At 54.8% G+C, this 25,326-nt stretch overlaps 1 protein-coding gene across 2 annotated transcripts in view; it reads left to right on the top strand.

Moving 5' to 3' along the window:
- Window positions 1–22,322, top strand: part of HM13 (histocompatibility minor 13) — a 39,326-nt gene extending 17,004 nt beyond the window's left edge. Inside the window, exons 4-13 of one of the 2 annotated variants that reach the window (XM_021689347.1) lie at window positions 3,068–3,156; window positions 4,892–4,977; window positions 5,074–5,199; window positions 6,421–6,478; window positions 9,109–9,192; window positions 12,405–12,441; window positions 14,541–14,643; window positions 18,995–19,080; window positions 20,795–20,941; window positions 21,855–22,322. In XM_021689347.1, coding sequence (XP_021545022.1) covers window positions 3,068–3,156; window positions 4,892–4,977; window positions 5,074–5,199; window positions 6,421–6,478; window positions 9,109–9,192; window positions 12,405–12,441; window positions 14,541–14,643; window positions 18,995–19,080; window positions 20,795–20,941; window positions 21,855–21,957 — 919 coding nt within the window. In that variant the 3' untranslated portion in view covers window positions 21,958–22,322. The remainder of the gene's footprint in view (window positions 1–3,067; window positions 3,157–4,891; window positions 4,978–5,073; window positions 5,200–6,420; window positions 6,479–9,108; window positions 9,193–12,404; window positions 12,442–14,540; window positions 14,644–18,994; window positions 19,081–20,794; window positions 20,942–21,854) is intronic. The other variant, XM_021689348.2, reaches the window with a different exon arrangement.
- The last annotated feature ends 3,004 nt before the right edge of the window (window positions 22,323–25,326 follow it).

Raw genomic sequence — 25,326 nt, 5'->3', positions numbered from 1 at the left:
TGTGTTTTGTCTGTCTTTTAACTAATTCATAATTTTGACTGGTAAGAATTATTGACAGAAATAGAACCAACAGCAACTGAAACTGCACATGGTGAAATATATTGGTGACTAAAACTTAGCAGAAGAATCATTTTCTTGATAAAATAAGAGCACAATATTTGACCTGGGAAAATCAGACCTCATAAATACAATTGATGACCATGGGCCGGAGGGATGCTCACCACACAGTGTCAGAACTGTCCTGTGAAAAATTTTATATGGACCAAAAATGGAGGGATGAGAGAAATTGCTTTGAAAAATTTACATGGAAAAGAACTGAATCAGATGCACATAATTTTAGCAAAAAGGAAGGCATAATTTAATCATGTTATTTAGAAAGCTGAGCCAAAAATTAAATTTATTTCTCTCCTTCAGTCAAACTGAGTTTTCTGAAATACTTCTTCAAAGAAAGTCTACAGTGTAGTCAGAATTTCCATGAGCTGTTTATATCCACAAACTTAGAGTCAGACCTCCGTCAGGATCCAAACCAGAGGGTCTGAAGGTGGGATTCAGGGAAGGTGAGGCTCTGAGTGGTTGTGTGACCACTAGGATTCACAGCTGGTAGGGGCAGAGGGTTTTTGAGCCCAGGTCTGTCTCACTTCCCGGCCCATATTCTTCCCAGTTGGCGAGAGTGGAGGGGAAACATTGTAGGGAGTGGGCTGGCCACCCCCTCTCAGTAGTCCTGCGACAATCCCCAGAGGACTGGGGGGACAGACCTGCTTTAGGGCTGGAAGAGCCCGGCCCTGAGCCAAGTCAGCCCCAGGTGGGGATTCTTGTGGATCCTTCCACGCTTGCCCCTATCCCCTAGCCTGTCACCTGCCTTCACCTTGTCAGCTACCAAGACTTACAAGCCCATGCCAGAACCCTTCCTGCCAAGGGAACCTCAGCTTATTTTTATCATCTCTGAGCTCACACCCCATCCAGCTGACCTTTAGAGGGAAAAGGGCCCATAAAGCCAAAATCTGCCACCCCAGGAAGAAAAGGTCAGTTTTATCAACCCTTGCTTTCCACTCCCAGGGGAGAAGGGCACCAGGATGTGGTTTCCCAGCAGGAAGCAGTGACCTTTAGGTTTGATGTGAGCCATCTAGGGCTGGAAAGAATCTCTGCCTGCTACAGAAGTTTGCATTCAGAGGCGTTCAGCAAGCATTTACCAGCTGCCTCCCAGGCACCAGGCCTGCCGTGGGTGGGGTGAAGGTGATGAGACAGGACCCCCACTCTCAAGTTCAGGCTCACCAGCCAGGTTGCTTGACTCTTGCCCTCTGTTATCTAGCAGCCCTTCTTTGCTCGGGATAACCAAGTCATCAGTCTGGAGACTTCTTACTTGAAGTCAAGGCGGCAGTTAAGCTTACAGGCTGGGCTGCCAAGCATTCATTGAATCCTCTTAGTAACTAAGAGAAAGATAACTATTGTAGTGTTCCAAATGAGGAAACAGTTGCACAGAACAGTTAAGTAACTTTCCCAAGATCACACAGCTAATCAGTGGCAGAGTCAGGATTTGAATCCAGGAAGTCTGGCTCCAGCATCCGTGCCCTGAGCCACTGCGCTCTGCTGGTTCAGAAGCTAAGCATCAAGCTCCTGAGGAAGAGGCCAGCCTACAGTGAAGGGCTTAGCTCCTTGGGCCTTTTCTCTGCCTCTGCCCACACACTCTGGCTTCAGGCTCTCCCAAAAGTGATTCAGCAGACTGAGCTGGAAGTAGCTTCCAGCCTCATCTGTCCCAGCTTCTGCCCCCCACCTCTTCAAAGCCCTCCTGTGGAAGCCTACTCCCAGTTCCACCCTTGTGCCCGCCACACTTGTGTTCACAAAGCTCTCTCATTCGTGCCACAGCCCTGCAGACAGGGAAGCTGTTTGACAAGTGGGGAAACAGGCCCTGAAATAGTTCTGTACTCCACATCTTCTTTCTCCAACCCCCAGGGTCTTAGGAAGGGAGCTCCCTTTCCCTGCCTTTACTGTTGTGCCCTGGGTACTCCCTGGCCTGCCTCTGTTTGCTCAGGATGAGCACCATTCTGGATTTGCTCACCTCATCAGTCATTGTCAGTCTGATCCAGTGTTGCCAGATGCTTTTGAGGTCAGGCTCTGGACAGGTGCCAACGCTGAAGGAAGCTCAGAGTTCTTACATCCCTGTTGTGGATCCAGAGTTGGGCTAAGCCTCTCTCCTGCCTTCTCGCATATCTTCACAGCAACCATTTGAGACACGTGGTATTGTTATCCCCACATACAGCTGAGGAGACGAGCCACTGAAGTGACTCACCCAGAGCCACACAGCTGGGGTATGGCCACTTAGTCTTCTGGGCTGAGCTGCCCCGAGGGCCAGGCTGGGCCAGGAGGCCCTGATGTGCACATTTTTTTCTGAAGGTGATCCAGAAAAGAAAGTTTCTGTTCCCTGCCTGGCCAAGGCATAGAGTATGCTGGGTGATCAGAGACCATTTTTCCAAAGATGAGGCTGAGCCCATCCTGAGCAACAGAGGCCTCGTGGAAAGAGTGAATGTGAGGTGCTCCTCCCCACTCCACCCGGGGGCTGTGATTCATCTAGCTGATTGAGTCCAGCTGAGTTTATAAAAAACCCAGGCCTGACAAGTCATGGAGTTAGGGGGTAGGCAGTAACCATCAGGTCATCTGACTTGATAGGTCTGGAAGAGAGTCGAGGAATACGCCTTCTCTACCAGGGACTCTCATAGAGACCATGCACGGACCAGCTTTGGCATCAGTTCTTGTTCTAAACTGCATTTTACATGGAACTCTGGCCCTGCTTTGTGTTTCTTGGGCAATAACCAAGAGGCAGTGCAGAAGCAGTAGGATTCCAGAGACCTATGTTTGAGTCTCAGCTCAGATGGGGAGTCAACCTGGGCAGTCACTTAGTCTGGGGGCCTCTGTTTCCATCTGGGAAATAGGGCTGATAAGTCCTCCCCATCAGGGCAGCTATGACGGTGCTGGGAGGAAAGAGCTGTGAATGGGTGCTTCTGGGATGGTGTTGGGGCTGCGATTTCCCATGGGGGCCCTGTGTGCCGACCTGCTTTGTCTTTCCTTCCAGCCCCTTCATGAATAAGTTTTTTCCAGCCAACTTCCCAAATCGACAGTACCAGCTGCTCTTCACGCAGGGCTCTGGGGAGAACAAGGAAGGTCAGTGCTGCCCGCTTTCCCTTGCCTTGGGGATCCCTCACCTCCGTTCCCCTTTGTCTCCAATATAGGGGCTCTCCAGTAGAGCAAGGGATGGAAAAGGTGGGCTCTGGAATCACATTGCCTGGGTTCCCACCCCCGCTCTGCCACTGCCTACAAGGGGGACTCTGGGTGAATGCCTTTACCTCTCCGAGCCTTGGGTGTTTTCGATTTTGTTTAATCTGTAAAATGAAAATGATACATCTAGTACCTCCCTCATAGGCGTGTTGTTAGGACTGGGAGTCAGCGATAAGGGGCGCACTCAGCACACGGCCTGGCTCGCAGTAGCACTCACTAATGTGGGCTGGCGTAGCTCCTTGTCTCATACCTGTTTTTAATGTGATGACTCTCCTAAGACTTAGAAAGGGGGTTCTTTAAAAAAAAAAAAAGAAAAGAAAAGAAAACTCTGTCACCTTGGGGAAATCCTGGGCTTTGGGAGTTTGTTCAGATATGAGTTCTAGTGCTCTAACAGGGTTGGCAGTGGCTCGACCAAATGAAAAGTATTTCTTGCATAAAAGCCTGAGCTTGTGAATGTCACTCTCTCTCTTACGGGTGCCTGCCACTTTCTGCCTTATTCCTAGAGAATGGTGACTTAAAGTCATTCCTTTTTGCATCTCGAGTGCGTCTGTGCCCAAGAGATGATTGTTGAATTTAAAAAAGATAAAAAAGGCTAAGCTTGCACCACAGAGTCTTTAGGGTCCAAGGCTCCATCTCTCTGGTGGTCTGCCACCCGGGTGGCCCTTTAGGCCCAGGATGGTGTACTGTTACCATATCATGGGCCCGTTTAGCTACAGGGCAAGCCAGAAGATGTGGCCATGAGCTGATTGGCTTCATGTCCAATTTAAAAATCACCAAGGTGCTTCTTGAAACCAATACTATACTATATGTTAACTAATTTGAATTAAAACCAAAAAAAAATTCCCCAGGGTGCTGTTACCACAAAGGAGAGAACAAAAATTGCGGCCAACCAGCAGGCTGTTCCACTCTGGAACCTGAGAGAAATAGCTATGCTCTGTAACCTTGGGCAAGCCCCACCACCTTCCTGGGCTTCCTCACTAGGAAACTTGGAAGTGATGGAGAATGGCTAAGAGGAGTGTCTACCACAGGGCCCCCCTCAGGAGCATGCAGGGACTCCCTCCTGCTTTTTCTCCAGGCCTCCAGCTCTTACGTTCTTCCTCTTTCTCTTCCTCCTTTGCTGGTGATGTAGGGCTGCCAGCAACCTTCCTGGTTTCTGTTGATGGCAAAGTAGGAAGATTCCTGAATGGACTGGGAGCTGGCTAAAGACCTGGGCTCAGTAGCAGCTGCCATTGATTGAGCACCCACTGTGTGCCAGGCACTGTGCTGAGTGCTTTGTGAGGACCATCTCACTTGCTCCCCAGAGCAGCCCTATCGGGGAGGTGCTGCAGTCCCCTTTTTACAGAGGAAGAGACTGAAGCTCAGAGAGGGAACTGCCTCCCCCAAGGTCACCTGGCTACAAATGCAGAGTCTGTGCTTCCAACACCACGGACCACCTCCCACTGACCCTGTGCCAGGCCTTTGTTCTCTCTGGGCCTCCAGTCCCTCCTCTAGGAAATCGGGGGGGGGGGTGCTGGGGAGGCTCTGACAGTGCCCACAGCCATGCCCTCCTCCGTCCAGGGGCTGACAGGTGGGAGGGGCAGCCCCGCCCCGGGGAGTGGACTTACCCGGCCTCTCTGCCCAGAGATCATCAATTATGAGTTTGACGCCAAGGACCTGGTATGCCTGGGCCTGAGCAGCATCGTTGGCGTCTGGTACCTGCTGAGGAAGGTAAGGAGCCAGGGCCTGGGGCAGGATGAGGGGAGCATGGGAGGGGGCGCGGGGCAGGGTGGCCAGACAGCCCATCTCACTCCCACCTTCCCCCAGCACTGGATTGCCAACAATCTCTTTGGCCTGGCCTTCTCCCTTAACGGGGTGGAGCTCCTGCATTTAAACAACGTCAGCACCGGCTGCATCCTGCTAGGCGGGCTCTTCATCTACGATGTCTTCTGGGTGAGTCGGGCTGGGACCCAAAGGGCCCCTTGGCAGGCGCCTGGGTGCCTAAGTTGGTTAAGCATCTGCCTTCGGCTCAGGTTGTGATCCTGGGGTCCTGGGATCCAGCCCTCTATCGGGCTCCCTGTTCATCGAGGAGTCTGCTTCTCCCTCTGTGCTCTCTCTACCTTTCTCAAATAAATAATCTTTTTTTTTTTTTTTTTAAGGGGGCCTTGCCTCCTCTGTCCCTGTCTCGCGGCAGTCATCTGATGGCCTGGAGGTTGAGACCCCAGAGCAGGTCCTCTCTGGGCCCACTTGCCCTCATCTGTGAAACAAATGAGAGAGCAGATTCCCCAAATGGCTTAGAGCCCACCCTGTGCCCCAGGCCTTCCAGCCACCTCACTTCTTCCTCCCGGTGGTCCCAGCAGAGCTATTCCTTTCCTGTGTCTTCCCCAGCAAGCAAGTTGAGACTCCGAGAAATTCAGGCAGGGGTGGTTAATGCTGATGAATGGGCCCAGCGAGGGCACCAATCTGAGGACTGCTGTTGGCAGCACGCTCTGGCACACACCAGCCCTGGGCTGAGGGACGTGCCATGCTCACTCCCGACAGCCATCACTGAGGGCTCAAGGTCAGCCTGACTTAGGCACCTTTCCCTGGCCTTAGGCAGCCTCTTTCCCCCTTAAGTGGGTGGTGCTAGAGGACTTTATGTCCTAGGAAGGGCAGAGCCCTGAACAAACAGGACACCTGACCTGGGCCATCAGAGGCCCTTTTCCAGCTCCTTCAAATTGCCCTGTTTATTGCCCAGAACCAGGAGCCCCATTAGGTGTCCATATGACCAGTATCAGTAGCCACCTAATCTCAGCTTCACATCTGCTCTGGAGCACCTCCTCACTCCCTGCCCCTGTCCCTGTGGATCTCAGGCAACATTGCATCAGGAGTCCCTAGGACAGGGCACCAGGGTGGCTCAGTCAGTTAACTGTCTGACTCGTAGTTTCTGCTCAGGTCATGATCTCAGGGCCTTGAGATCGAGCCCTGCATCAGGCTCTAAGCTCAAAGAGGAGTCTGCTGGAGTTTCTTTCTCTTTCTCTCCCTCTGCCCATCCCCACATGCTCTCTCTCTCTAAAATAAATAAATAAGTCTTAAAAAAAAAAAAAAAAAAAGGAAAAAAAAGGAGTTCCTAGGACAGTGTTCCTTTCCCACCTGGCCCTCACCTCCCTCCAGACTCCTGTCTTCTCCTCCTAGGTATTTGGCACCAATGTGATGGTGACAGTGGCCAAGTCCTTTGAGGCACCAATAAAATGTAAGTGACCACATCCACCGTGGGGAGCCCCTCCGCTTCTACCTCATGACCCTTTTCCCCGTCGTGGTCCCTCTTTTGGTTGGTCCCTCTCCCTTGGCTCTTCCCCACACATCTCTTCCTCCTCCAGGCCGTCTGTGTCTCCAGCCTGGTTTCCTTCCGCTCCTTGATAGATTCATCTGACTGTGTTCACATGCAGTCAGCCTCTGCCCAGGCCCTGGTGTCCTGCCACTTGGCCCCAGTGTAGTGTGATACGGGATGAGCCAGAGGGGAGCAGGCACGGAGGAGGTTGTCTAACATAGCCTGCAGTGGGACACGCGGGGGCTCTCCAGGAAAGGGGACTCTACACTGAGGCCCGAAGCCGCTCACTGGGTGCCTTTAGCTGGCACGGTCTGTCCCACGCCCCTCACACAGCTCAGGTTTTGTTCTTCCATGTAGCTACCCGTTGTTGGTAAAGAAGAGAAGATTCAGTGGCCGGCATGTGGGCATCAGTAAGCAGCACAGAAGTGTTGTCATCTCACTCTGTAGCAGGCCTGTGGCAGAGCGCCTCGGCAGCGCCTTACTGACCGTCACCAGTGGGCCCATGAGCCAGGCCCTCCTGCTGGGGAGACAGAGGATCACGATGGACAGGCCTGGGGCGCTGCCCTCCCCAGTGTCTGGGAACAGAGTATTTGAGTTGGCAGCCCCCCAGAACCAAGGGTGTAAAGCAAGGCAGCTCTGCAACAGGAGAACAGATGCTAGGCCGGTTAGAGCAGCAGCTGTTCCCCATGCGCCATGACAGATGGGGCCAGCCAGGGTGCCAGGAAGACTTTCCTGCAGGATGAACACGTGTTTACCGAGGAAGCAGGGGCAGGGTGGGCCTTTGAAAGAGAGAGCAGGGCTTCGGTAAAGGGCAGAGGCAGGGAAGTGCACAGAGGGCCCTGGTAGCAGAGAATCAGGGAGGGAACGTGGCTGAGTTTAGGGGAGCAGCAGAAAAGAGGCCAGATTTGGGAAGCCAAGAGTATCATGCCAGGAAGCCTGGACTGCCCAGTGGGCAGTGAATGAGCCACTGGAAGGCTCTGAAGAAGTCAATGACACGATCATACTTGGGTTCTGGTGTGGGGAGAAGGCCCATCACCCTCCACTGCTAGGCGTAGAGCTCAGGCAGGATAGCAGAGCCCTGTCAGGCTGCCTGGACTGGTATCCCAGATCTGACACTAGCTGGTTGGGTGGCCTTAGGCAAGAGACTTCATTCACCTCTCTGGGCCCTGGTTTTCATATCCACCTCTCAGAATTGAATGGTACTAGGATTGGGAAGATCGAATGCCGAGAACTGTAAATCACTGTGACTATGCATTCGGGGTGGGAAGAAGTGGGTGGGGAAGGGCATCTGTGTGTTCATTAGGGAGGCATAAGCTCACCTAGAACCCCCAGTGTACCTCTGCTTACATAGCATTGGCCAGAGCTGGGTCATGTGGCCACCCCTAGCTGGAAGGGAAGTCAGGAATTCAGGGACCAGGGTTGTCCAGATTGTCCCAGCCTTGTGCCACTTGATCCATTCCCTGGGAAGGCTGCCCCACCCAAAGTCAGAACTGGGTTAGTAAAGAAGGCATGGGGTGACAGTTAACAATGTGCAAATCATCTGATTCTCACCACAACTCTATGGGGTCAGTTATGTTATACCCATTCACAGGTGAGAAAACTAAGGCACAGAGCAGCTAAGTAACCTGTACAAAGTCACAGAGCAGAGCCAAGATTCAGACCCATGCAGTCTCACTTTGAAGCCCACACCTAACTGCTCTTCTGCTTATAAGCCGCTATGGAGGAGCTCCTGGGTGACTCAGTCGGTTAAGCGTCTGCCTTCAGCTCAGGTCATGATCTCAGGGTCCTGGGATCAAATCCCACATCAGGCTTCCTGCTCAGCAGGAAGCGAACCTGCTTCTCCCTCTTCCTCTGCCCCTCTCCCCCGCTCCCCCCCTGCTTGTATTCTCACTCGCTCTCTCTCTCAAATAAATTATCAAAAAGAAAAAAAACAAGGCGCTATGGATGAGATCCAGTTACGGTCACCTCTTGCCATAACTAGACACAGAGGAGGCATTTCTTTCCATCTGTGTTTATCTAAACAAGTTGGTCAGCATGATTTTTGAGTGAGGGGCTTCAAGTAAGGAGTTTGTAGGAGTGTGGCCTTTTTTCCTTCGGCACATCCAGGAAGGGCCTCCAGCCCAGGCTACCCCTGCTGCAGAGCAAGGGCCACCACCTGCCCCCACCCTGCTGTAGTGAGACGGAAAGCCTATTAGATGTCAGCACTGCGTGGGCTCTTTGGTCTCTTTCATCATGTGGCTTTCGGGTCAATCCCACTTCACCAGAGGGTTCCACAGCTACCAGAGAGCACTGAAATGGTGTGCTGTGTGAGTCCTAGCTCAGTAAAGGTCGGCAACCTTTGATCTAGATGATCCTAGATTCTTCCCCCTCTAACCGGCTGTGGTTCCAGATGGAGACTTTGCCCTTCAACCTGTCACCATCCTCGTGCCTCCCTGCTCCCCCCCCGGCCTTTATATGCAGGTGTGTGAGTTTCATGCAACAGAGGTAGGGGGCTGGGAGGCCATCTGAACCCGCCTCTCACCAATGCCTTGCATCCCTGTCTCCCCCCACAGTGGTGTTTCCCCAGGACCTACTGGAGAAGGGCCTCGAAGCGGACAACTTTGCCATGCTGGGACTTGGAGATATCGTCATTCCGGGTGAGTGGGCCAGGGTGGGGGCCACAGTGCAAGTGGTGGAGGGTCCTGAGAGGAGGAGGAGGACGAGTACTGTGATGCAGCCTCGCCACTGGGAACGGGGAAGGGAGGGGCCAGGCGATTCCAGACACCCAGCCCTGGGTCAGCCCAGGGTCGAGCACAGTCATGTGCCAGGCCCTGAGCTGGGCAGCAGGGGAGACAGCAGTAAGCAAGACCATCCTCACAGAGCTTCTGGTCTGACTGAACAGACGTTACTCCAGAACAGTGAAACCAGGTGTCTGTGACAGAAGCGTATCTCGTGAGCCTTCGCACGCGTCCCTGCCCCTTGCGTACTGGGTACTCGTACCCAGTACTCGTACTGGGTACTCGTACCATACTGGTACGAGTAGTACCAGTATGCCCGAACTGCTAGAATCCCCGTGGTCCTGCTCCCCCGGTCCCAGGGAGAACATGGCTGTGTGCGTGCGCGCCTGTACTCTCGGCAAAGGGACGTGGGGTGCACACCTGCTCGTCCACGTGAGCGGACCTCGGAACCGTCTGCATGTGGGTGCTAGTCAGTGCATCTGGGCTCTGGGCACACAGCCCTGGGGGCCCGCAGCCTTGCCTGGCCTTGGGGCACCAGCAGCCTAAACTGCCAGGCCAAAGCCTCAGGGCAAAGCCAGACTGCTGCTCTGTGGGTCGCTGCCGGGGCTGAGCCTCGGAGGTGTGTATCTGCAGATCCGGGCCTGGTGACAGGTATCCAGAGGGCACACTTGTCCCTGTAGTCCAGAGGCTCAGAGTCCAAGGATGAGAAGCACCCCTGGTGCTTGCTTGAAAGAAGAAGTGTGGAACAAATGAAAAGCCAACCTATTTTCTTTTTTTTTTTTTTAAAGATTTTATTTATTTATTTGACAGAGAGAGACAGCGAGCGAGGGAACACAGCAGGGGGAGTGGGAGAGGGAGAAGCAGGCTTCCCGCTGAGCAGGGAGCCCGATGCGGGGCTCAATCCCAGGACCCTGGGATCATGACCTGAGCCCAAGGCAGACGCTTAACGACTGAGCCACCCAGGCGCCCCAAGCCAACCTATTTTCCACTCTTAAGAAATGATGGCAGTTCTAATATCCTGGGATGGTACAGGCACTTCCGTTGTGACACTTTGATTTCGTGTGGCAAAAGGTTTTCTCTTTTACCAGTGAGGAAACTGAGGCTCAGAAGTGAAGGGACTTTTACAACTTCACGCACTGGTAAAGGCCAAGGCCAGGCCCCAGCCCAGGTCTTCCGTCTGCAGAAAAAGCCTTCCCTGTCAGAAATGGGCCATAACAATAATGACAATAAGAGGATGGTGATCACCCCAGCCGCCACGGGTCAGGTGCCTGCTGGGTGCCCGCCACCGTGCTGGCTGCTTCTCCCACGTTGTCACTTTGCTGCTCCTAGCAGCCCAGTGAGGTAAAGGGTATTTCCCTTTTACAGATGAGTAACTGAGGCTCCAGTTCCCAGGCACATGGGGGTATGGCCTTGAACCCGAGACTTCCCATAACTTGCAGTGCTGTGAGGCGGGGAGACGCAGCTGCATCAGACCGAAGAAATTGAGTCCCAGCAAGCAACCAGCTCACTGTGCAGGGCATGGGCTGCCCCAGGCTCCCCCCACCCCCCACACTTCCCTGGTAACCTTGGCGTTCATAGTTCTGGGCTTGGGGCGTGCATGGGACACCCCTGCATGTACCTACGTATCTAAGTCTTCAAACAATTTCAGTAGTTGAAAGTCCATCGCGCTCTCAGAGCGCCCCAGTGACGTTCCTCAAAGAATAGGCTGCTGCAGGCCCTTGTTTAGAGGACCAGATGCATGATTAGCGGTGAAAGCTCTTAGCAGAGCCCTGAGCCCTGGATGAGTTGGAGAACAGTTGTAGAATTTGGCCGCCAGGGGGATGCTGAGTTCCCAGCTTTGTTTCCAGAAAGGCATTTGTCTTCTCTCTCACCCACCCACTCCCTACTCCCACACAGTCTCAAGGTCTTTGGGGAGGACTAACTCCTTTCCCGATTTAAAATCAGTCATATATTGAGGCGCCTGGCTGGCTCATGAGTGGAGCATGCGACTCTTGATCTCGGGGTTGTAGGTTCAAGCTCCACATTGGGTGTACAGATTGCTTAAGGATGGAATCTTTAGAAATAAATAAATAAATAAATAATAAGATAAAATTAGCCCTATGCTGCCAGTCAGTGCTTCTGATCAGCTAAATGAGATTCAGCCCTTGCCCTGTCTGAGCCCAGAGACCAGTGAGGGAGACAGACACAGATGGTTGTGGTGTGTGAGCAACATGCAGATGCTGGCCTGGCTGTGTCTCGGGGAGTCTTGGGCTTTTGGGGTGTCTGGGCTGGGATTTGAAGTGCTAGTAGGAGTGCAGGCAGTGGGTGGACAGAGTTAATCATCCTCTACTGCGTTCCCGCAGAGCCTCCTGATGGTCTGCTTGGTCCTACGCCTCCCTCTAACCAAGCAATTGCCACACAGCTAGTTTTCAGAATCTGTTTAGGTTGTGTTCCCTTACTTAGGGTAGAGACCCAGTTCCTCCTTGTGCCCCACGGCCCTGCATGGCTGGTCCATCCCCTTCATCTCCTGCTCTGGGCTGCAACCTTCCCGGCTCCTTGACCCATGCCACACCCAAGACCCTCTTCCCTCAGGACCTTTGCATGTGCTGTTCCCTCTGCCTGGCAAGTGTCACTTCCTAAAGAAGCCCTTCTTCCTCTTCCCCTCCACTCCCCCTAGCCTGGCATATCCCGGGATATACCTTCCCATGACACAGAAAGCACCCTTTCACAGTTAGGATCTTATATTGAGTTTTGTTCCTGTTTGATCAGCATGTCTGCCTCCTTTCGCCTTGGTTGAGCTCTGTGGGTGCAGTGATTTTGCTCCCTGTTGTCTACAGTGCCTGGTACTTAGACACACTGGGCCCAGTGTGACACAGTATGGTGCTATGAGGTGCCAGGTCAGTGTGGTCCCAGACCAAAGCAAACTCCTGGGAGCTTCTCATTGTTCTGGGAGGCCTGATGCTAGAGAGACGGGATTTCTGCTGGTAGTTGGCAGTGTTGGCCTCCAGTGATTGCTCCATGACTGGGAACACCAGGTTGCATGTTAGTTCACTACCCCGCCCCTCCCCATCCCAGGCAGGGGACTCCGTCCCCAGGCCTTCCTGAGGTGCTGGCTTCCCTGCCACCGTCTAACCCTGGCTCTCTGCCCACAGGGATCTTCATTGCCTTGCTGCTACGGTTTGACATCAGGTAAGCTACTTGGAAACTCTAGCCCTCAAGCTCCATGAGTGAGGAGCCTTCCCTGGGCAGGGTACTCCAGGGGTTCCTTGGTGGCTTTCAGGAGCCCGGAGGAGGTGACCTGCGATCAGACCCTCCACCTCTGCAGCAGCCAGTGCAATTCTGATTTATCTGCACTTTGAAGTTCTGAGTGTTCAAAGACCCTGTGGCCAAGGAAAAAGGGATCACACTCCCAAGAGATTTAAACCCAGAAGGTCCTAGTGGTACTCATAGTGCTTTCTCACTGCGTGACCTTGGCAAGTGATCTGACCTTTCTGGGCTAAGGTTTTTCGTTCTTCACTTTGTGGTAAACAAGAGCTCCGACCTCGGCATTACCAAGAAAACCTGGAGGGAGCGCTGAGCACAGGGCCACAGGGAGACCCAGCTGCAGTCCAGTCGTCATCGTGCATTATCAGCCCAGGCTCAGGTCACTGTGTCCCAGCTGCTCTGGCTGCTCCCGCGCTCCCCTCACTCAGATTTGTGCAGTCCACTGTGGAACGTGAGCACAGGGAGGGAAGCGGGCCAGCTCGAGTCACCACTTCCAACAGAAAAGGTTACACTGTTAGCGCAGCTGAGCGTGCCACCAGAAGGTGGCGCTGTCTTCCCAGTGGAAGGTTTGCAGTAAGTGCACTGAATTTCAAGGTGGTTTGTGAACTTTTTTTTTTTTAAGATTTTATTTATTTATTTATTCATTTGAGAGAGAGAGAGAGCACATGAGAGGGGGTAGGGTCAGAGGGAGAAGCAGACTCCCTGCTGAGCAGGGAGCCCAATGCAGGACTCGATCCTGGGACTCCAGGATCATGACCTGAGCTGAAGGCAGTCCCCCAACCAACTGAGCCACCCAGGTGCCCCTTTGTGAACTTTTCTTAATCTCCTTGTGCCCAGTAATCGGAAAAGCAGTAATAGTGTTGACAGTGGTAACAAGAAACTGTACCAGTGTCCGTGAACTCACGTTTGCCTGTGAGACTTGCCCCTGTTCACGCACATGTGGGGTATTTGTATAGTGCCACTCAGACCTCACTTCCACGGGCTTCCAGACAGCCTTTGGGAGGGACCTGGCCAGTCTGTAAGTAGAGGCAGGTCTGTGCCAGCCAGCTGTACTCCTGGCTGTTCAGAGCTGACACAAAGAGAATCCCACGAGCGTCCCTGAACCACTTGCTAGCAACACAGATTCACGTTTGGCTGCCGGCACCCTCAGAAGCAGGTGGGCAGGATCGGCCCGCCTTTCAGAGCTGGTTCCAGAATCCGTGCAGCATGCCCACAGCGGTCAGCTTCACCGCCAGCCCGCAGCAGCAGGGCCCCCAGTGCACTCGCAGCTCCCGGCTCAGCGGCAGGCGCGGCAGGGGGAAGGGGGGTCGCGAGTACTCCTTCGGTCCACAGATGGCGCTGGGCACTGTTCTGGGTGCTGGGGACACGCAGAGGTCATGGAGCTGAGGTCGCAAAGGGAAGTCCTGTCACGGCAGTGTGATTCAGTCCTGAGGCTGCTCTTGGATGGCTCGCCTCCAGGAAGCCACTGGCACTTTATCCACGTAGTCAGCAGGTCACAGAACTGTCAAATCCACTGCACTGAAGAGGAGTAAGTCAGCTTTGCAGCTTCTGCATCAGTGTCGCCCAAAGCATGACTCACCCAGATCAGATTCACGTGGGTGGTTCCTCAAAATGCAGATGCCTGGACTTCTCCCCAGACCTAGTCAATCAGACTCCCCGGGAATTGGACCTGGAAGTCTTATTTTTTGTTTTGGGGGTTTTTTTGCAAGTTTTCTAGGTGATTTGTATGCTGGCTAAAGTCTTAAAGCCACTGTTCTGGTTATGGCACTTGATATTCACAACCACTGAGCAGATGGATCGTGGTTTTCCCATTTTGCAGATGAATAAACTGAGGCCTAAGGAAGGAAAGTGAATTGTCCAAAGACCTATAGCTGGGACAGTACCAGAATGCACGCCCAGTGCCAGCCTCTCAGCCATCCCACACAGCCTCCCGGGTCTTCCCCAGCTCCCCCCTCAGAAGAGATGGTGCTGCTCCCATGCCTGCAACTAACCCCCCTCCTCTTTCTCCCCACACCTTCCTGAAGCTTAAAGAAGAACACCCACACCTATTTCTACACCAGCTTCGCAGCCTACATCTTCGGCCTGGGCCTCACCATCTTCATCATGCACATCTTCAAGCATGCCCAGGTGAGTGGGACTGTACTCCGTGTATGGGGAGTGCTCCCACTGCGGGTAGCGGGGACTTCCATACGTAGGGCTTATTTGTCACATACCCAAGCAATCCAGAGGTAGGTGCTCCCCAGCAGTGTTGGAGTGGGCATGTTTGTGACCCTTGGCCTTTCGCCTGCGGCTGTCACAGAATGCCACCAGCTGCTCCAAGTAGCACAGTCCGTGCTTGTTGCCTTCGTCAGGAAGGCAAGACCTTTCCCACAACCCTTTTGGTGGATTGCTGCTCACATCTCAGGGGCCAGATCAATGTCACGTGTTCCGCACTGCAGGGAGCCTAGGAAAGAAGGGCTGTGGCTTCTGAGCCTCTGTAGTGGGGCAGAAAGAACAATATTGGGGTGGGCGTTGGGTGTTTCAGCCCAGTGCCCACCTTACCAGATGAGCGATAAGGTGTCAGGGGCCCTCTCCTCTGACTCCCCAAGCGGGCCAGCCTCTGCCTCGTCCTCCCACCAAGGTGGGTACTGAGCTGCCACAGAGCAAATCAGGGTGGGATGAAGGCTGAGAGTTGTCACTGTGGCCTGAAGAGGGTAAGACCAGGAGGGGACAGCCAGCAGACAGGATTACTCTCTACTGGAAGTCAGAGCACTTCCCGTGTGCCAGGCTCTGCTGAGTTCTTCATGCGGGTCCTCGTGAGCAGATGAGGGGACTGGAGGCCAGGTGCCGCACAGCCAGTGGGTGGTAGAGCCAGGATCCAAACCTGTGTCACGTGGCATCCAAGCCCAGGCTCTGAACCCCTGGCAGTGGGAAAGGCTGGGTGGAATGAAGGCGGAGGGGACGCAGGTGGGAGGAAGTCCACGCTCCTCCATCTGTTCACTGCAGGGCTCTGGGCAGATTTTTGAAGTTACGCTTCATTTCCCTCAGTGATTAATTAAAAAAAAAAAAAAATTGGGATAAGTTAATAGTAGCCAGCTTGGAGCTTTTTGAGAATGAAATGAGTTAGTATAAGGAGAGTGCTCAGAACTTTGCCTGGCCCAGGTGGTATTAGCTGTCATTGTTGTCACTGTCCCCTCCATCCTCCACTCCACCTGGCCTCCCCAGGGCACACTAAACTCTTTTGCTCATTAACTCACTTAGTCCCTACAGTATCTATGATACTTATGAAGTAGATAGTAGTATTCTCATTCTACAGAACGTCCAAGGTCCGCAGTCCCCTAGCCTATAGGTGGAAAAACCAAGAACCGGTGAGGAACCACTTCTCATTCATTTCTACTCCAGATGGCCTTGGGAGCTGTGTCGGCCAAGAGTGACACTTGACAAGGAGGTCACCGAGAGTGATTGGACCTGGCTTGGGGGACTAGCTTAGAGGCCTCTGGGAAGTCCCTGCTCCCAGCCCCGTTATGTTCCAGTCTGAGAGCCATTCCCCCAGAGGCCACCAGGTGGCAGCCTTGCCTTCTGCCTGGGCTAGACTCCGAGGATCCCACACTGGCTGGGGAAGTGGTCCTCTGTGTGGGGACACTGTAGTCCAGAGAGAAAAGGAGTCTTCCTGGGTCACGCAGCAAGTCGAAGTAGGCCCCAGCTGGAGCCCTGGACTCCTGACCCTTGGCCCCAAGCCTGTGCTACTCCCCAACAGCAGCCCAGCCATTGTCCCATCATCCACTTGGGCGTCTCCCTGGAAATCTTGGAAAGAGGATGCAGGACACAAGGGGAACCTGTTCCTTGAGGACCCTCTTCCTTTCCAAGAACAGGCAGTCCCAGTGCCAGCAATTCCATAGGTGGAAGTCACCACTGGTTATGTGATCTTCAACTCATGGAGCCTCTATCAAAAACCCACTCCGGGGGCACCTGGGTGGCACAGTCAGTTAAGTGTCCTACTTTCGGTTTTGTCTCAGGTCGTGACCTTAGGGTCGTGAGATCGAGCCCCACATCGGGTTCCGCGCTCAACGCGGAGTCTGCTTAAGACTCTCTCTCCCTCTCCTCCTGCCCCTCTCCATGCACTTGTACTCGCATGCGCTCTCTCACTCTCTCTCTATCTCTTTCTCAAATAAATAATCTTTTTTTAAAAACCCCACTCCAAGCCAGGGGTCTGGCAGTCTTCTAGAAAGGCCCTTCAAGATGATCGGTGTCCTCATTGTACAGAGAGGGGGAAGCAGTTTAGTCGGGGTCACACAGCCAAGCCGAGGCTAGGTGGAAAGCCAGGAACCCTGACGCCCAGCTTGCTGTCCCAAGCCGTACGTCCCAGCCTCTCCACAGCACTGACTTTGGAGAGGTCCCCTGGTGCCTTGAGAGGAAAGAAAAGAACTTGTAGTTCTCTGATAATAGCAACCTCGCTGCCTCCCACAGCAGCCCTTCAGTGGCTCCTGGCTTTCAAGGCAGGCCTTGGGGGAGCTAAACATGTACCATCCTTCCCCCCCACCCGCCTCGGGAAGCCCTCTACTTTGCCTGGTCTGGTCTTGATGAAGACTTAGAGACGGACGCACCAAGACCCACATCCTGGCCAACTGTGTGGAGGAGGACAGTCCTTTCCCTCTTCTGATCCTCAGTCTCTTCGTCTGTAAAGCGGGTATGAGGAGGCCTTTTGAGAAATTAAATTCTAACAAGTTTATATTTGTTTCATTTCTGTTCTGTTTCATCAATCTCTGCTTTTGCCGTCATTATTTTCTTTCTACTTTCTGGTGTCATTCTTTTTCTGGCTTCTTAACTTGAAAGCTGAGATTATTTCAAGTCTTTTTCTAATAAATGCACCTAGAGTTATGTTATAAATTTCCCTCTGAGTACTCCTTTGACTGCCTCTCACATGTTTGGTGTAGACTTTTGTCATTGTCATTTCTGTCGCCCTCCAAAAGACCTAAAGCCTGACTTACCCAAAGCCTAACTCATAGCAAATACCTGATACAGTGGGAGAAGCTCAGCCACTTTTACGCACCTCGTGTGACCTTGGGCGACGCCTTTCCCCCTATCTAAACCTCAGTAGCATCATCTGTAGAACTCAGATTGTGTTTTTAGCTTCAAGGGTAGTATGTATGAAGTGGTATGGTTCACAGGCCACACGTGGCAGGTGCCAAGAAATGGTCGGAAGGTCAGGCTTGGTGAGCTCTGGAGCCCTGTTGTCTGACTTCACTCGCCTTAGGAGTGAGGTCTCCTCACCCTTACTCCAGTCATCTCCCAGACACCCTCTTAACTTTGTGAGCACCCGTGGAGAAGCCATTTGCTTAGTATTTACCACGCCCTCTTCGGAATGCCAGGAATAAAGCAGTGACCAAGACAGCCGTGGACCCTGCCCTCATGAAGTTCACAGCCTAGCAGCAGAGAGACTGAAGACCATAATGGCAGAGCGATGTCCCGCTCCAGATTGCCGGCGAATGCTGCAGGGGATGGCAGGGGGCCCTGAGAGTAGGCAACAAGAGGGCCTGGCTCCCTGCCAGGGAAGGCTTCCCTACAGAAGTAACAGCAGAGCAGAGGCCCGAAGGAGGAGGAGTCTAGGCAGAGATGGGAAGAGCATGACAAGCAGCAGAAACTGCACGTGCAGAGGTCCTGTGGCTAGATGTGACAAGGAGGACCAGAACAAGGTCATTGTGGCCAGAGTAGGGCAAGAAGGAAGCAGGGTTACATCTCATGGGGACTTAAGGCCACTGGGAGCATTGGGGGTCATGGAGAGTTGAACAGTAATGTCCAGCTTTCAGATGCTGCAGGGAAAGGAATAGCTTTAGAGTCCGATATGCCTGAGATCCAGCCCCCAGTTGACCATTTAGATACCTGAGGCCTGCGCTGTCCCCTGTCCTCCCAAAGCAGCAGCCTTCCTCGTGTGAACAAGGAGGATGGTCACGGGGATATAGAGATGGACGGAAGTGCTCCTCAGGAGGCTGAGCTCAGGGTAGTGGACGCAGCAGGTGCACCATCTTGTCCTCCAAACCCAGCTTCACCAGGAGGTTCCGCTCAGGCTCTAGAGCCAGACTGCCTAGGTCGTCTTATTGTAACGGCATCTAACAGCATCTCCTGGAGCGTTCGTTAAAGATGCAAACTTCCACCCCCAGACTAGGGAAGCAGAATCTCTGGGAATAGGACTGACCCAGGAGGTTGCTTGTTTGAACCTGATGTCCCAGGTGATTAGGATACTGCCAGCCAGACTCCGGGGTACCCTTAAAGCCCTGCATGCTTGACTTTGTTTGGGTTCCTTGCATTCCCTCCCAGGGAGGAGCAGCCCTGCTCAGGGAGTCAGGAGCCCCAGGTGTGGGCCTAGGCACCCACTGACTTGCTCTGGGAACCTGGGCAGTCATTGTCCGTCAGTCACACCCTGGAGAGGGTTGGAGTGATGGGCATGGCCCCGAGCAGGTGCGCTGCCCAGCAGTTGGTCACCAGCTCTGTTCTCTCACAGCCTGCCCTTCTGTACCTGGTCCCCGCCTGCATCGGCTTTCCTGTCCTGGTGGCACTGGCCAAGGGGGAAGTGACAGAGATGTTCAGGTAAGGCAGCGCAGGGGGCAGACATCTGCATGGCACAGGTGCACCTGCGGGCAGCTCGCGGAGCCTGCCGGGGCTGCTTGTACACGTCTCCGGGGGAACATTGTTCCCGCCACCAGCCCTACCCCTTGTCCTTTCTGCCAGCACGTGGGTGCCTGGCCTGTGGCACCAGCAGGAACCTTTCTGCGGGGTTGGGAGCCAGGGGAGAGCAGCCCCCACATCCAGATGCCTGCTGGGTCTTTGGAAGGGACTGGCCAGTGTAGTTCCCTCCCACCCCAGGCTGCCCCACTGTCAGGAGCCCTGGGTTCCCAGCCTGACTGTGCCGCCGTGTGACTTCAGGCAAGTCTTTCCCTTTCCCAGCCACAGCTTTCCCATGTGAGTAATAGGGAGGATCCTAGTGCGGTGGGAGGTGCTCCAGATTGGAAATCAAGGGTCAATCCCTGTTGAGCCGCCTCGATGGCTCTAACCCATAGCTCTGTCTCGGCGAGTGTCTCACTTGCACTCATACCCCTTCCCCATGGCCATATGCCACAGCTGCCACTCCCCGTGCACAGCCCCACCCGTACCCCAAGGCCTGCGTGACTCCGACAGGTGTCTGCTCCCCGGCACCACTGACCCCGCCCGCTAGGGACCCAGAAATAGCTTCCAGCTGCGATTGAAGCTGCCCACTCAGGGGCCTTCCATCCCGCTCCCCCTGCCTGGCCTCCAGGTTGGCCCTCGAGTGCCTGCCAGGGCCGTCTGTGCACCTGGCTGCCTGCAGGGGAACCTGTGACTCACCCCTCCCCCGTCCCTGCCTCTGCCCTCCCCGTCTTGCCTAGAAGCCCCAGGCTCCCAAGCTGCCTGCCCATATCTCCTGGCTGGCAAAGCCCTGTGGACTCTGCGGCCAGGCTGGGGGATGAACTTGGGGGCAGATCTGGGGACAGGGGTGGTATCTGATCCCTGAGCTCAGCACCTACGCTCACCCTCTGGCTCATCCATTCTCAGCCACCCCCCGCCTTGGGGTAGCCATCCCCCCATCAGTCCCAGTCCTGTTGTGTCCACATTGGGTCAAGCCCTGCATCTCCAGAGCCAGGGCACCCGCCCAGTGCTTGCTTTCCCTGAATGTTCTACCCTTGGGCACTCTGCGCCCCTTTCTGGCCCTGCCCCCAGGAGGTTCTCGGGTTGAGATGAAAAAACAGGGTGGTCTCTCTCTTTCTTCATCTCTCTCCCTAATTCTCCACCTTGCCTTTTGTTTTACTTTTCCCTTGAGAGGTGCTCTCCTTTTTTTTTTTAATTCCCTTGGCTCACATACTCACATGGCTCAAAATTTCATAGCCGGGAGAGGGAAAACCCCCTCAGGCCAGAGCCACCCCGGAGCTCGGTCACACAGACATTCAGGCACAGCGTTGCTCCCAACAGCACGTGTGCGCGTGCGTGTTCCGCACAGACGGAGGCTCTCAGAACATTCTGCATCTGGATTTGTCACACAGTCAGATGTTTCTGCAGCAGCACCTGTTCATTAGAACATCCTTGTCCCTTTGTACAGGTGCGTCTTTTTTATCCACCAGTAAGTCAGGCTTCTTTGCCACTGTGTTTGAAAATGCAGAGGAAGATAAAAATAAGACACAGCTCTGCGCCCTGCTCCTTGCAAGAGAAGTCTCTGTCCCCGCTCCCCCCACCCCCCAGTCTTTTCCTCTCCATCTCTTTTTTTTTTTCTATCTCTCTGTCTCTCACACAGCTACGAGTCCTCGGCGGAAATCCTGCCTCACACCCCGAGGCTCACCCACTTCCCCACAGTCTCGGGCTCCCCAGCCAGCCTGGCCGACTCCATGCAACAGAAGCTAGCTGGCCCTCGCCGCCGGCGCCCGCAGAATCCCAGCGCCATGTAATGCCCGGCGGGTGCCCACCTGCCCGCTTCCCCCCCACTGCCCCGGGGCCCAAGGTAGGGCAGACACCCCAGCTCCAGTGGACGGGGCAGGGATCGTTGCTAGGGGCAGGCAGCAAATGGTGCCTCCTCCATGGTCACCAGGCAGTCACTGCACCCCGCCTCAGGGCCTGGAGCAGGGCTCTAGAACCTCGTAGCCCTCACCAGTGGTATGGGGTTCACGTGAGAGAGCAGATAGCAACAGCCCTTGTCATCCGGGAGTAGATACTCTTACTGCTGGCCTCTATATAAAACCCTGGACAGATCACTTTCCTCTTCCAGAGCCTCTCTCTGTTCGTCTAAGTGGGCACATTCCTGCCTCCTGGGGCTGACCTGGGGAAGAGATGGATGCCGTCCTTGGTGGGAACTCAGTTGCTCAGTAAACGGGGCCCATAGCAAGAGCTAAGCCAGGGTGGCAGCCTTCAAGATTGGCACCGTGCCACCTGCGGGTAGAGCAACCCCCTGCCTGCCTGCCCCCTTGGGGCTCAGTTGTTTGACTCCTGCCACGCGCCCTGGGAAGCAGCCCCTCTCCCGTAGCCTCGACCTGGCTGCCGCATTTTTTTCCCACTCTCTCCAGTGGAAGGTCCGAGAAGCTTAAAGTTAATCCACCCAAGCGCAACCTCTCCTCCCTCTGCCGCTGCCCTTTACCACCTCTTGACACCACCAGGCACAGAGAAAGGAGAGCAACCTGTCTGAAAACGGCATACAGTGGGGCCGGGGCCAAAGCCTGGAAGATGCTGGGCCGTGAATGCCAGGCTGGTGTTCCTCATGTGCCCAGGGATTTTCCTGGGATGGCGGGGAGGCAGGGCCTGGAAGTTCTGCTCTCCCGCTCCTCTAAAGGTGTTGTTCTTATTGTTTTGTTTTTTTTGGTCAGTTATGAGGAGTCAAACCCTAAGGATGCAGCAGCAGTGACAGAGGGATCCAAAGAGGGAACAGAGGCCTCGGCATCGAAGGGGCTGGAGAAGAAGGAGAAATGATACAGCTGGGGCCTGACCCTCTGAGGGCCAGGCCAGGCAGGCGGGGGCAGGCCAGCACAGGCCTGCGCGGGCAGAGGGCATCAGAGGGCATCGGAGGCCAAGGGTGCGGGAGGCCGGGCAGCTTCAGGAGAGGGGCGGGGGCAACAGGATCCCTCCAGCGGGGCCTCCCATGGCCTGGTTCCTTCATCCTCCTTCTCTGGCCTTCTTCTGCCCCTTCCCATCCCCTGCAGGCAAAAGAAGCCCCAACTTCCCTCACCCTCCCAGATGCCAGGCGGGAAAAGTGGATCTGATTTTTAGATTTTTGTATTGTGGACTGACTTTGCCTTACATTAAAAATTCATCCCAGGGGTGCCTGGGTGGCTCAGTCGGTTAAGTGTCCGACTCTTGATCTCAGGGTTGTGAGTTTAAGCCCCGTGGTTGGGGCTTGAACTCCATGCCCAGTGTGGAGCCCACTTAATAAAAGTCATCCCATTGTTCAGGCAGGCCACTGTGCCCCTGGAGGGGTTCTGTGCACCCAGCATCTTTCATTGCCTTTAGTAGCTCTCACCCTCCCACTCAGAAACTTCCTGGAAGCCCCTTCCTGGGGACTGTGAACTGACAACCTCTGGGAGAGGCCCTGACCTCCAGGTCCTTCCATCCTCGTGGATGCCCACCTGGTGGCTGGCTAGCTCTGCACTCCAGGGCTGCCTCTAGCCAGCAGAGGGGGCCCACGAGCCCTCCTTCATTTTCCCCTAACCCCCCATTCAGTTTTCTTCACATTCCTCCCAACACTTGGGGGCGGTGAGGCAGTTTGACAGGTGCTCCATGTATCATCCACCTATCCCAGCGAGACAAGGCGGGGTACCAAAAGGCTGACCTGGTTCAGCAAGGGGACCAGTATCTGCAAAGCTAGAGAAATGGGCAGGGCCTCGTGGATCCCAGGGAAGAATTTAGATTTTATTCCCAGGCTGGCAGGAGCCAGGTCTTTATGGCTTCAGCTGGAGAGCATGTGGACTCTAGGTCACCCTGGAGATCAGGCCCCATCATTCCTATTCTCATTCCCAGGGTTCTTCCCAAAATGACTATGCAAGGCCAGAAGGATACTGATGCTAGAAGCCACCCCCTCCCCACATTGAGGCCAGTCACAGCACAAGGGCCAGGGCCTCTCAGGCTGGAGTGGGAAGGGATGGGGCCCAGAGCAAGTTTGCTGGAGACAGCAAGCAGCCCTGGCCTGCAGGAGAATCCCCAGTGGACCAGGTGAGGTGTGGGCACAGCTCTTATCCACCTGCCTGGTGTGGGGTCACTGGGTGGAGAAACAGGTGGGAGGGGATGACCACCAGTCTGGGACTCAGGCCTCCAGCTCCCAACCCAGGGCTCTCTCCTGCCCAAGCTTCAGGTTCAAAGGCTGAAAATAACAGTGGTTTCCAGACAGTTTGGAGGTGGCCAAAAGACAAGTCTGAGCAGAGAATGGGAAGTATCCATGTAATAATCTCACTAGGTATTAGATTGTTCCCAAGCACCTCAATAGAGGATTTCACCTCATTTCAGTCTTAGGCTCCAGGTGCTGGTATGAGCCCCATTGTGCAAATGAGACAATTGAGTTGGATTGCCACAGATGTGGATCTGACCTCAAGCAATCCACGTTGAATTCTCAAGTTCCTAAGGACTGTGCAGCTCCCCTCTAGACCCCTGGGCCTGAGTCACTGGCTGGTGTTCTGGACACCTTGGAGACAGCCACCCAACGTCTCTGGGCCTATAGAGAAGGAAGGGAAGGGTAGGAAAACTCAAAGGTTTCTCCCAGCCAGGGGGTCCGTTTCAGGGGCTTCTCGGATCTCCGCCGCCTCCGGAGGGGAGGCCGTGTGGTCCTGGAACAAGGCCCCTCTGAGGGCAGCAGATGGGGCAGGCAGCCCAGGCACACAGCATGGTTGGCTCTGCGGCCCAGGGCCCACAAAGGCCTCATTGAGTCACCGCCGGCCCCCGGCGGAGGCTGAGGTGGCAGTGGCGCCGGGCGCCTGCCACCTAATGACCGTCCTGGCCCAGCCAGATGTTCCGCAGACCTCGGCAGCGGCCATCCAGGGCCCGCCCGGCCAGCCGGCACCGCAGAGACCACTCTAATTCCAATTAACCAGCTTCAGCTGAGCAAACAGCGGGCAGCGGTGGCCCAGCCCGGGCGGTAGGCCCGGCCCGCAGAGCCTCCGAGTCTAGACTCCAGATGTGAACCGCCACCGCCAGAGTCCCATGGAAAAATGGCACCAGGCCGGGCACGGATTGGGCCTGCACGCCAGAGAGGTGGGGGTGGGTGGCTGGGCAGGGCTCTGGGTGGGCCTAGTGCCAGCCTCACCCCGGGGTGGGGGTGGATTCTTGGGAAACCGCTCCAAAATCCCCAAGTTCTGCCCCTGATTTGTTAGGTGTTCCTCTCTGGCCTCAATCTCCCCTGACTCCAGGAGGTGGAAGGGGGCTCCAAGGGGGAAGACCAGCCCTGCTGAGAGCCCTAATACAATTTCATTTGTATTTAACATGTTTCTAGCAATATGTTAGGTATTTTAGAAATATTTACTTAGTCGTTATAACAACCCCCTGAGGTAGTACCATCATTTTTACAGATAAGGGAAACTGCAGCAGAGAGAATTAAGTGCGGGGGGCGGGGTGGGATTTGAACCCAGGATGCCTGGCTTCCAAGACCACGACGTTCACCACAGGTGCTGTTTGGCAGAAGTCAGGCTGCTGGATTCCGGGTTCCGTCTCTCGGGAGCGGCGCTGGAGAACAGGGTCAGCGTCTGGCGGAGCAGGGCCGGCTCGCCGCAGTGTGACTCGAGGGGTCTGCCCGCTCCGTCCTGTGTCCTCCGCTGTGACATGGGTAACACCCTCCCAGCGCCGCTCCAACTTCTCGGGGTAAGGCCTCGAGATACCCTTTCAGGCCTCAACACCAGGAATGAGTTGGGCACCGGTCAAGTCGCCGGGCACGGCGGGGAATACAGGTCAAGCTCGCTCTCCCGACTGAAACAGTGAGGGGAAAACAGACTTGAAATGGCTGAATAAGTGAAAAACGTCAACACTTGGGGCAGGAGTGGTGCCTCCGGGTTCCACAGTCTGGTTTGGGGTCCCTGAGAGGCAAGGCGAAAGCTTGCGAGATCCAGGAGGTCAGAGCTCATCTGTCATCGCACAGTTGGGAAGACTGAGCACCCCCCCCCACCCCCCCAAAAAGGGCGAGCCTTGCCCAGGGTCTCACAAGGGGTGGATACGGGGGGCTGCTCCGACCCATCAGGCTTTCCCACCGCTGGGATTCCCTCCGCGACTCCAGGCCGGGTCTTGGGAGGCGGAGGCTGCATCCTGCCCGGGTGCGTCAGGAAGGGCCGAGCGGGAAGGAAGGCACCACCCCCACCCCCGCCG

The sequence above is a fragment of the Neomonachus schauinslandi genome, chromosome 10, assembly GCF_002201575.2.
Source record: "Neomonachus schauinslandi chromosome 10, ASM220157v2, whole genome shotgun sequence".
Taxonomy (NCBI): Eukaryota; Metazoa; Chordata; class Mammalia; order Carnivora; family Phocidae; genus Neomonachus; species Neomonachus schauinslandi.
Note: the sequence above shows the minus strand (reverse complement) of the source record. Positions and strands in the feature narration are given on the sequence as shown.